The sequence below is a fragment of the Ovis aries genome, chromosome 8 (assembly GCF_016772045.2).
Source record: "Ovis aries strain OAR_USU_Benz2616 breed Rambouillet chromosome 8, ARS-UI_Ramb_v3.0, whole genome shotgun sequence".
Classification (NCBI taxonomy): Eukaryota; Metazoa; Chordata; class Mammalia; order Artiodactyla; family Bovidae; genus Ovis; species Ovis aries.
In genome coordinates, this window is record NC_056061.1 from 77735021 (window position 1) to 77747819 (window position 12799).

General features: G+C 40.6%; 1 protein-coding gene across 1 annotated transcript in view; it reads right to left on the reverse strand.

The window, feature by feature from the left end:
- RGS17 (regulator of G protein signaling 17) overlaps positions 1–12799 on the reverse strand; it is a 107613-nt gene that overhangs the window by 33045 nt on the left and 61769 nt on the right. Inside the window, exon 2 of the mRNA XM_015097491.4 lies at positions 6912–7055. Coding sequence (XP_014952977.2) covers positions 6912–7030 — 119 coding nt within the window. The 5' untranslated portion in view covers positions 7031–7055. The remainder of the gene's footprint in view (positions 1–6911; positions 7056–12799) is intronic.

The following is a 12799-nucleotide window of genomic DNA, read 5'->3' on the forward strand; positions in this document are numbered from 1 at the left end:
GCCTACCAAGATTCTCCATGGGATTTTCCAGGTAAGAGTACTGGAGTGGGTTGCCATTTCCTTCTCCAGGGGATCTTCCCAACCCAGAGATTGAACCCGGGTCTCCCGCATTGTAGGCAGATGCTTTACTCTCTGAGCCAGCAGGGAAGTAGAAAAGAAGAGAAGTGAAAAGCAAAGGAGAAAAGGAAAGATATAAGCATCTGAATGCAGAGTTCCAAAGAATAACCAGGAGAGATAAGAAAGCCTTCCTCGTGATCAATGCAAAGAAATAGAGGAAAACAATAGAATGGGAAAGACTAGAGATCTCTTCAAGAAAATTAGAGATACCAAGGGAACATTTCATGCAAAGATGGACTTGATAAAGGACAAAAATCGTATGGACCTAACAGAAGCAGAAGATATTAAGAAGAGGTGGCAAGAATACACAGAAGAATTGTACAAAAAAGATCTTCATACCAAGATAATCATGATGGTGTGATCACTCATCTAGAGCCAGACATCCTGGAATATGAAGTCAAGTGGGCCTTTTTTTTAAAAAGTGGGCCTTAGAAAGCATCACTATGAACAAAGCTAGTGGAGGTGATGGAATTCCAGTTGAGCTATTTCAAATTCTAAAAGATGATGCTGTGAAAGTGCTGCACTCAATATGCCAGCAAATGTGGAAAACTCAGCAGTGGCCACAGGACTGAAAAAGGTCAGTTTTCATTCCAATCCCAAAGAAAGGCAATGCCAAAGAATGCTCAAACTACTGTACAATTGCACTCATCTCATATGCTAGTAAAGTAATGCTCAAAATTCTCCAAGCCAGGCTTCAGCAATATGTGAACCGTGAACTTCCAGATGTTCAAGCTGGTTTTAGAAAAGGTAGAGGAACCAGAGATCAAATTGCCAACATCCGCTGGATCATCGAAAAAGCAGGAGTTCCAGAAAAACATCTATTTCTGCTTTATTGACTATGCCAAAACCTTTGACTGTGTGGATCACAATAAACTGGAAAATTCTGAAAGAGATGGGAATACCAGACTACCTGACTTGCCTCTTGAGAAAACTATATGCAGGTCAGGAAGCAACAGTTAGAACTGGACTTGGAAAAACAGACTGGTTCCAAATAGGAAAAGGAGTACGTCAAGGCTGTATATTGTCACCCTGCTTATTTAAATTCTATGCAGAGTACATCATGAGAAACACTGGACTGGAAGAAACAAAAGCTGGAATCAAGATTGCCGGGAGAATATCAATAACCTCAGATATGCAGATGACACCACCCTTATGACAGAAAGTGAAGAGGAACTGAAGAGCCTCTTGATGAAAGTGAAAGAGGAGAGCGAAAAAGTTGGCCTAAAGCTCGACATTCAGAAAACTAAGATCGTGGCATCTGGTCCCATCACTTCATGGCAAATAGATGGGGAAACAGTGGAAACAGAGTCAGACTTTATTTTTTGGGGCTCTAAAATCACTGCAGATGGTGACTGCAGCCATGAAATTAAAAGGGGGCCTTATTCCAAGCTTACTCCTTGGAAGAAAAGTTATGACCAACCTAGATAGCATGTTGAAAAGCAGAGACATTACTTTGCCAACAAAGGTCCGTCTAGTCAAGGCTATGGTTTTTCCAGTGGTCATGTATGGATGTGAGAGTTGGACTGTGAAGAAAGCTGAGCACAGAAGAATTGATGCTTTTGAACTGTGGTGTTGGAGAAGACTCTTGAGAGTCCCTTGAACTGCATGGAGATCCAACCAGTCCATTCTGAAGGAGATCAGCCCTTAGATTTCTTTGGAAGGAATGATGCTAAAGCTGAAACTCCAGACTTTGGCCACCTCATACGAAGAGTTGACTCATTGGAAAAGACTCTGATGCTGGGAGGAATTGGGGGCAGGAGGAGAAGGGGACGACAGAGGATGAGATGGCTGGATGGCATCACTGACTCAATGGATGTGAGTCTGAGTGAACTGCGGGAGTTGGTGATGGACAGGGAGACCTGGCGTGCTGTGATTCATGGGGTCGCAAAGAGTCGGACACAACTGAGTGACTGAACTGAACTCAACTGAACTGTCATCAAGGAGCTTAATAATAGCAGGCAAGTCTTCAGTTGCCTTATCTGTCAAATCGGACATGGAATTTTCCAAATACTAGTTTTGAGAAAAACCATTTTTCTTTCAAACAAAATCCTGTATCTTAATCTGATGAATGAAAAAGCTGAATAGAGAACCATTCCCTTGGATACTGTCAATGGGGAGCTTGGGACTGAAGCCAGTGACACTCCCCACCCAAACCCCCCAGAATCATCGTCTCACCATCACACAGCAGCAGGAGGAGTCAATGGAACATTCTGGGCACATGGTATCTGAAATCTGTGCAGTTCTCATCTTTTATGAGTAAACACAGAAATCAGTGTTGCTTGCTAGGACACCCCCAGGAGTAATGGAGAATTAAAACAGAAGTGGATTAGCACCTAGAGACTTCCTTGAAAAAAACACAGTCTGGGTTATTTTAGTGTAGCCTCTGAAGTTAAGGGAGAGTTCATGGAACAATTTGGAAATTAGGTTTACGCTCGCAGTGCATTCTGAAAGCTCACCCCTTCTGCCTCCTTTTTGAGGCACCTTGTTTTGTTATTAGCACAAGGCAACACACTTTCACAGGTGTCTGAATGATCTCATGGATTCACACTGTGAGTGGTTTCGTAATGAGTCCAATCTTTAAAAGCATCCTTTCTCATAAAGGAAAGGGAAGGGGGTTAACTACCTGAAGAGGTTGGTCGCTCTTTTCGAGTCCTGATATAAGGGGAAACACTATTTTGACAAACCTGAAGCTCTAGTCGTGTGGTCTTGACAACACTGTCCTGGCTGGGAACAGCTTGGTCCCCTGTGCAGAAGGGCCTCCAAGTTTATAGGCTGTCTGCTCAATGGCCAAGACTCGGACATCCGTGACTTACTTGTGTAACACAGGTTAAAGAGGCTAAACCTGATTCCTTTGCTTTCTTTTCTTGAAATGGAGGGCACTGGGGAGAAAAGGGAGATAGGTGGATTTGGGAAAGGAACTGAAGTGGTTCTTTGACAAGGACAGAGGACATTGTGAAGTAGTCCTAACTGTTGAGATTTTTGAAGGAAAATATGGGAATACTCAGTACTTATGTATTTATTCTCTTTATTATTGCCCCAAACAAAACATAGTGGTAATTTATAAGGACAGAAATAAATTTAAACATGAGAGAGGAGCTGACGATGAAGTGCAAAAGAGAAATGCAAATCTGAGGAAATACTAAGTTGTTTCAAAAAGCTATAACATGGGAGGCCCCAGTGAGATATTTATATTTATTACTAGACAGAGAAATTTATTTTCTTGGTACTCTATTTCCTTAAAAGGAGGTAAAATCAGCTACATGACAACTGTTCCTACTTAAGAATGACGGTTACGTCAGACTTTGATTGCTAACTTTTTTGTACCTAAATTACATTTTTTGGTGTTTCTTCTTGTTCTACTCCTTTGACCTAGCCTGGAAATTTTGAAGAAAACTCCTTTCTTTTTATTTTCCCTCTTAATAAGCTTTGACAATTTCTTGCCCTAAACTCAAAGTATAACAGTTATGATATTTAAAGAATGGATGGGTAAAGGACATCTCCATTTATGAAGAGATAACAGTTCCGATTAGCATCCAACTTAACTATCATTCTTTTTAAGTAGCTGCTTACATTAGAAACTACCTGTGTGAGCTCAATCGCTCAGTTGTGTCCGACTCTTTGAGACCCCACGGACTGCAGCCACCAGGCTCCTCTGTCCGTGGAATATTTTAGGCAAGAGTCCTGGAGTGGGTTGGCATTTGCTGTTGGAGTGGGTTGCCATTTCCTACTCCAGGGGATCTTCCTGACATAGGGAATTAACCTGCGTCTCTTGCACCGGCAGGTGCATTCTTTACCACTGTGTCACCTGGGAAGCCTCCATACTATCTTGATCTTAGCCAAAAGGCTGAGAAGCGATTACATACTATTTATCAAAAGAAGACTTGTATGCTTGTGGACTGTGCATTTTATGACCTAGACTCGGGTATCCATGACTCACTGATAGCAAATACAGCTCTTGACAACAGTGCTCTCTTGTCTAAAACTAATACAATGCTCATCCAAGGCACCATATGTTTAGGGTCCAAATAGCAGGTTGGCCAAAAGATCACTCAGGTTTTCTGTAAAAACCCAAAAGAACTATTTGGCCAACCCAATACTTGTCACCCTAGAGGTGTGGAGAGTTATTGCAGCTTCCAAAAGCTAATCTGTTCTCCACCCACAGTCTGTGTTCTGAGACAATCTGATGCTCACGAGCTCTCATGGACTATTTTGCTTAATCTGCACCTGAAGAATTAATAAAAGCAAGTCTTGCTAAATATCTGAAGGACAGATAAAAACAAACTGCCCCAAACACCTGTTTGACAACAAAGATTACACAACAAAACTTCAGTGTTTGGTATTTTAATCCTGAAACAATTCAGAAATGAGTTCCTGCAGGCAAATACACTCATATCCTAATTACTGGAACATGGCATAGAGCAAGTGAGAAATAGAAGTCTAATTGTCAACAGGATGTAACAAAATATTTGCAATGTTTTATACAGACTTTAAAGTAAAACAGTTTTCCTTTCCAAAATAATTTTTTTATTATATCCACAAGCTGACAGTTTTTTAAAAAAATATGCATTATTTGAAGCTAGGTCTTCTGTAAAGAGTTTTTATTTTTCCAATATGAAATGTTCCATAGCCCAGTGACCAACTCTTATTTAACGTACACTATGGATCAGGCGCTGTTCTCAGCTAGTACGTGTTTTATCTCATTGAATGTTTAAAATGACGTTATTACGTAGGGATTCTTATCACTGTCATCTGATAGATGAGAAATCTGAAGACACTAAGCAACTTGTTGAAGGTCAAACAGACAGTGATAGATGAAGAGTTTGAACCTAGGCAGTCTGACTTGCTGCTTTTGAACTGTGGTGCTGAAGAAGACTCTTGAGAGTCCCTTGGACAGCAAAAAGATCAAACTAGTCAATCCTAAAGGAAATCAATCTTGAATATTCATTGGAAGGACTGATGCTGAAACTGAAGCTCTAATACTTTGGTCACCTGATACAATGAGCCGACTCATTGGAAAAGACCCTGATGATGGGGAAGATTGAGGGAAGGAGAAGAAGGGGACGACAGGGAATGAGATGGCTGGATGGCACCTCCGACTCAATGGACATTAGTTTAAGCAAACTCTAGGAGATAGCGAAAGACAGGGAAGTCTGGTGTGCTGCAGTTCATGGGGTCTCAAAGAGTTGAACATGACTGAGCGACTGAACAACAACAAGTCTAACTTCAGAACCACCATATTAAGTTGTTCCCCCCTAATTCACGGATTAAGGCCAGAGCTAGATGATCTCCTGAAGAACGAGACAGGAAAAAAAAATTTACACAATTGCACTGAAATACTTCCCTCTTCTAGAACTCTCTTCTTCCATCTGAAATACTTAATTTACAGCTTACGGTTGAAAGAAAAAGGAATTGTAGCATGACTTTTCCCAACAAGGGACCATCATCTGGGACGCAATTTTGATATTTACAAAAACTATTTTAAACCTTCTAGATTGCTGCAGTATTGGATAGTTTTCTGGAAATGAAGTCTCCTAGAGAGTTGAGAGTGTGTTCAACACCAAAGTTGCTACTGGAGCATCACATGTTTCATCTTCTGTTTGGGCTACTGTGATGACGCCACTAGATCACAGGACCAACCTCCAAGGATGTTTGGAAACTAGCGATCATGCACAGGAAGATGACTCCAGCAGCTGGGCATTGCCTTATCTTTTTTTTTTTTTAAACATTTATTTATTTTAATTGGAGGCTAATTAATTTATAATATTGTAGTGGGTTTTGCCATACATTGACATGAATCAGCCATGGGTGTACATGTGGGCACATGTGCTTTATGGTTTTGAAACAGGTCGGGGAGATCCAACACACCACTGCTAACCCAGAAGATCCACCTATGAACTGGATCTTACAGAACCCCGAAACGTGCGGTTCTACGGAAATTTCATTAAGTCTAGTTTGGCTCCTCCAACCTCCCAAGGGATCTCATCTTTGTAAATCTCGGAATTCTGGGTCCCACTGATTTTCTTATTTGAAGACACTTTGTGGGTTTGGAATGGAAACAGGTTTTCTGAAGTGCCCCAGTCATGGACATTTAGCACTAGACTGTACCTTGAGAATCAACTTTAACTCTTCATCACTCTTCTAGTGAGGAAACCACAAACCAGAGATTACAACTTTAATGTCGAAGAAGCTGTCAGACAACACTGCATTGGTGGCAGGTTCTCCGGCTCTAAGTTCAGAGTCTTTAACAAACTGGCTTGACCTTCATACCCAGCATAGCCCCTGGCCTTTTAGATTTGTGGGCGTGAGTCTGTGGCACTTCTTTATCCTTTTTAGGAGTCTGTGGCTGAGGCTGCCACTCTAATCTGCGACAGAACAGTCAATCTCTCATGAAAGCACATAGAACTAAACCACTACACGGAATTCAATACTGCTAGAGATTACCTTAGTGTTCTTGTACCTTCTATAATATGGGAGAATGCTGTTTACTGTTCAACAAATACATAGCCACAAATCTTATTTTTACCCAGACCTTTAAGAAGCACGGGTGGAAAAAGTCATGATACAAAACAATTTTTCATTCTTTACTACCAATTTCAGTGTAGATTCAGAGGAAGCATTATATTCTTCTTAGGGAAAGGTGTGCATTAAACCAACAATCATCTCCAATAACTACTGCTTGTAAAGGGAATAAAAAGACAGATCGAGAAGTTTCTATGGTTGCAAGGGCTGACACGCATGCTCACGCCAGTTATGACGCAGCTCAGGTGTGGTATCACACAGATAAGAGGACGTACCAGGAGCAGCTGCAGCAACAGCACCAACAAAAGCAGCACGTGTTGTTGGGCCTCTGGTTTCCAGGCGCCTGAGACACAGTAGGTGTTTCTTCATTCTGTGACTGCTGCCTTTTGCGCATTTCAGCGACTGCAGTGCCCAGCTGGCTGAAAGAAGAGCGAAAACATGAGATTGGAAAAAATTACAAGGGTAAATTGCCTCTGCTGAAGGAAGCATACCTTAGTTAAGGGGTTGGGCAGAAGACAATTTGAGAAAAGGTAAACACGAATAAGCTTTAGCAGTCAAGTTGCCAATTCTCCAGAAGTTATTTTAGGCGAAATTCTAAAAACTTTGGGGACAGACTACTACCATTATCGGCTGCATACAATCACAGTAAGTGTTGCCACGTAATCAGAATCAGTTGGGAAGGTAAATATGATAAGGTTTGAAAATGTATTTTTCACTTCCTTCTTTACTCAAGGATGACTACACCTGCTTTCCTTTATGGACACCTTTACATGGTTATAGTGGGTGTAAGTAACTCTTTTCTCCACTGACGTTTATAGTAAGGTTATATAAGTGTACGAATCATTGCTACAAGGTTTCTAACTCTATAACATAGTGAAGAAGTACAGTTTGATTTTGGCCCTCTCTTACCTTTTTTTTTTTCTCATCTCTTTTTAAAACATACAAACTCCTTTGTGGCACTTCTGGCTCACCGTCCAGGGACTTGATAACATTGGCAAAATTCCTTATTCTGGTAGCTGTCCCTGTTGCAAATGCATCAGCTCCCTTTCCTCCAGCACTCAAAATTTATTTTCATTTAGTAGATACTTGTGGAAAAATAAAAAGTTATCAAACCCACAAGAATCATCTTAGTGGAATTTATATATCATGGCAGATAAGAAAAATGCTGGTGTACAGACCGTCCTACCAGTGACCTTACTGGTAGGGTGAGTGGCCACATATTTATAAGCCAAGTGAGTTGCCACATATTTATAAGACCAACTCTAATCCAAAAGTTATTTATGATAAAAAATAAAGTTTTCTTTTATTGGACTAAAATAAAAGATAGCATAAACTTCTAGAAAAGGGAATGATTCTACTGAATAATATTTTCACAAATATGTAATGTATAATGTATGTAAACCACACATATATATTATCATATGTATGACTGTGAGCAGTATTTGTTAATAACATAAAGTACTTTGGACTTTTTTAGCATTGTGATCTCATGCTTTAAAAAACATTTTCAGTTCTGAATACAATGATAGATACTTAAAAAGATACCATATATTTTTTAAAAATTTTATTATGTTTTGCTGGAGGATAATTGTTTTACAATGTTCTGACAGTCTCTGTCATACATCGATATGAATAAGTTATATCTATATCTATATAGATACATAGATACAGATATCCCTTCCCTCTGGAGTCTCCCCCTCCCCACCCCACCCCCTCTAGGTTATCCAAGAGCACCAGGCTGGGTTCCCTGTGTTACAGTAGCTTCCTGCTAGTTATCTATTTTAAACATGATAGTGTATATATGCCAGTGCTCCTTTCTCAAGAGCAACCCTCTCCTTAGACCAGAAACAAACAAGAAAACCACAGTGGTAGATAAACAGGGGTAAAGTCACAGTAATTCTGTAATTCAACTAAGGGAACAGAAAGCAGCAAAGGTTCCATATTCTACTGGGGTAAAAAACGCTCCACTGTGAGTAGTGGAAGACCAGACTTCAGGTCACCTGAATAAAATCAGGGGTGGTGGTTCCGTCACTCATAAAAAGATGCTAAAAAAGTGATCTGTACTATCAAGGTACCTAGTTGCAGGAGTGGGAGGATGCACAGAGAGCCCACCTGACCTGACCTAGGCCAAGCAGCCCACAGGTTCTGTGACTGGGTTAAGGATATCTCCAAAACCATTCCTGGATGAGAGAAAATCCTGAGATGCCAATGAAAGAGCTCCTTTGGAACTGAAGGTCTTGAGGGACTACAGGAGATAACTGAGAAGCATTATAAAGAGAGAGAGTGAGGAATACACCTGTTAGTGTGTTGCCTGAAAGCAAAAAATCCAATTAACACTAAAACCAGAAAGTCACTCAACAATCATGAGATGACTATACTCCTGATCAAATGCAAATAATAGAATCATCTAAAATTAGTTTAACGAGTATATATTTAACATAAACAATATGACAAAGGAAAAAACTGTTCATATAAGAGAACAAGAAATTATAAAAACAAATATAGGCAAAAATGAAACATGAATAGACAAAATAGAAAATGTAGAAACAAACAACATAGCCATTAAAAAGATTCAAATGAAATAATCTCTTCCCATAGCAACCCCCAGAAGAATAAGTATCAAGGACTGTACTCAGAATTCAACAAAAAGAGAAAAGTTGAAACATATAAAAGGGAATTGAGACAAGTATAGCAGTAACATTGAAAGATTCCAGTATATGTCCAACAAGATTTTTATCATAAGGAAAGAATTAACAGACTGTCAGGGAAGTATTTTCAAGGAAGTTTTATTGGAAGAAAAAACAAAAAGCAAAACCAAAAAGACTCACAATGAAAGAGCATACCACATGCTTTAGCAGAATTAATAAAATCCACACATACATGCATTAAAATATAATCACAGAACTCTAAGATAAAGATATAAGCTGAATTACCCACAGAGGAGTAACAATGACTGACATAAGAATAGCCACATCAATCAGACAAGAAAAATAAAAGATCAAAATTGGGGACTGACCTGGTGGTCCAGGGGTTAAGAATTTGCCTGCCAATGCAGGGAACATGGATTCGATCCCTGGTCTGGGAAGATTCCACATGACATGGAGCAACTAAGCCCATGTGCCTCAACTACTGAGTCTGTGCTCCACAATTATTGAGCCTGTGCTCTAAAGTCTGTGAGCCACAACTATTGAGCCCATGTGCTGCAATTACTGAAGTGTGTCTAGAGCCCGTGCACTGCAACAAAGAGTAGCCCTCACTCACCGCAACTGGTGAGACAGCTTGGGCAGCAAGGAAGACCCAGGGCAACCAAAAAATGAAATCCAAATGGGAAGGGAAGAGGTAAAATTGACTACACAGGAAAACTACCAGAACTAATAAACAAATTCAGCAAGGTAAGAATCCGCCTGGAGTGCGGGAGGCCTGGGTTCGATTCCTGGGATGGGAAGATCCCCTGGAGGGCATGGCAACCCACTCCAGTATTCTTGCATGGAGAATCCCCAATGGACAGAGGAGCCTGGCAGACTACAGTCCACAGTGTTGCAAAGAGTCGGACATGATTGTGCAACACAGCACAACACAGCACACAGCAGGATACAAGATTAACATGCAGAAATCTATTGCATTTCTTTATGCTAACAATAAAATATCAGGAAAAAATTGCTTAGTTGCATTTGCTTCCTGTGTGCCATGATAAACAGTGATGCTGAAGGTAATTCATGTGGTTTACCTATAAATACAGAAAGAAAAATTTGTATGTCTGTTACAGTTTTCTCTGAGTTCATCAATCAAGTTTTAAGCAAAACAAGTCTTCTTAATGTTATACAAGTGAAAAAAGGAAAAAAAAAGTTTTGCAAAATGATCATATCTATGGACTGAAACTGTCAAATACTTTTGAATATGTGGAGGTCAATCCTTCTTCCTTCTCTTCGACTCCATAGGAAGAAAGACTGTCAAGAGATCACTTACTTTCAAAGATAGAGGAGAATGAAGTAGGAAAAATTCTCCTTTACAAACAAGAATGCACCTGTGCACAAAATTGGGACTTCAGGCTTTGTGAAGTGTGCAGCCCCAGCAGGACGCAGGATCCAGGGGCAGAGCAGGGCTGGGAGCAGGTGTGGTGGCCTCTCATTGCTCCCCTCACACTGGCTGACTTGAAAACACCTCACTTAGGGCTTTCCTGGTGGCTCAGTGGTAAAGAGTCTGCCTGACAACGCAGGAGACACGGGTTTCATCCCTGGTCTGGGAAGATAATACATGCAGAGCAACCGAGCCCACGTGCCACAACTACTGAGCTTGTGCTCGAGAGCCCAGGAGCCACAAATATTCAAGCCCTCGGGCCCTTAAGCTCAGCAACAAGAGAAGCCACTGCAATGAGAAGCCCACGCACAACTACAGAGAAGCCCCTGCTCTCCGCAATAAGAGAAAGCCCATGCAGCAACCAAGACCCAGCACGGCCAAAATAAATTAGAAAACAGGAGTACTTCATTTAGTTCTCACTGAGGTTCTGGGAATGCTGCTATGGAATAAGATTAATGGCTCCAGCATCTTCATTTCCCCCTCCATGGCTTAGGCAAATTTATTAACAAGGAAAACCCGTAAATCTAGATAGTGATCAGAGAGGGCTTTCCTTCTGTTGTGAATTATTGTTATCTTCCAAGAAATGAAGAGAAAATTCTGCTCTCACTTCCAGTTGTATACAATTTTATCCCATGTTGCTCCTTTCATTTTTTCTGGATGAGATGTAATGATCAAAACCATCTATGCAAAAAAGCGCAAAAATCAACATGCAGAACTACAGCAAACCAAAAAGCTTCTGCACATCAAAATGAAAAGTCAATCTACAGAATGAGGGAAGTATTGGGGGACAAACAGGTCTGATATGGTCCCCAAGTATTTCCCCCGTCCTGTAGACTGACTCAGTGATAAAGACCCCACAAGCAAGGCAGGAGTCATAGGAATTGTGGGTTCGATCCCTGGGTCAAAAAGATCCTTGAAGGAGGAAATGGCAACCCACTCCAGTATTCTTGCCAGGAAAATCCCATGGACAGAGGAGCCTGGTGGGCTAGTCCATAGGGTAGCAAACAGCCAGACATGACTGAGCGACTGAGAACATATGTCTGATAAAAGGTTAATTTCCAAAATATACAAAGAATTCCTACCATTCAATAACAAAAAGACAAAAAAATCTGATTTGAAAATGGGCAGAGGAATTGAACAGGCATTTTTCCAAAGGAGACATACAAATGGCCAAACAGATGGCAAGATGCTCAGCATCACTAATCATCAGGGAAGTGCAAATCTAAACCATAATGAGATTATCACCAAACACTTGCTAGAAGGGTTATCATCAAAAAGACGAGAGATAACAAGTATTGTCCAAAATGTAGAGGAAAGGGAACCCTTGTGCGATATTGGTGGGAATGTAAATTGGTTCAGCCACTAAGGAAAACAGAATGGAGGTTCCTAAAAAAATTAAAAGATAACCATATGATACAGCAATCCCACTTCTGAATATATGTCCAAAGGAAATGAAAACTGGATATCAAAAAGATGTTTGCATTCCCATGTTTACTGTAGCATTATTCACAAAGGCCAGGATATGGAGACGACCTAAGTGTCCATCGATGGATGAATGAATAAAGATGTGATATATGTATACAAACAATGGAATATTATTCATGGATAGTTCTTAAGGGCATTATGTTAAAGGTGATAAAGCAGACAGAGAACAAATATTGCATGGCATCACTTATATGTAGGCTTCCCAGCTGGTTCCGTGGTAACAGAATCTGTCTGCCAGTGCAGGAGAGGCAGGAGACACAGGTTCGATCCCTGAGTCGGGAAGATACCATGGAGGAGGAAACGGCAACCCACTCCAGTATTCTTGTTGGAAACTTTTATGGATGGAGGAGCCTGGTGGGGTACAGTGGGGTCACATGGGGTCACAAAGAGTTGGACAGGATTGAGCGACTGAGCAGGCATGCATTATTTATATGTAGAATTTTAAAAAGTTGAATTCATAAAAACAGAGAATAAAATCAGAGGTACCAGAAACTAAGGTGTGGGGGAACTGGGAAGATGTTGATCAAAGGGTACAAAGTTGAAGTTAGAAGATGAATCAGTTCTTCTTATTCACAGAAGATGAAGAGCAAATACATGGCAC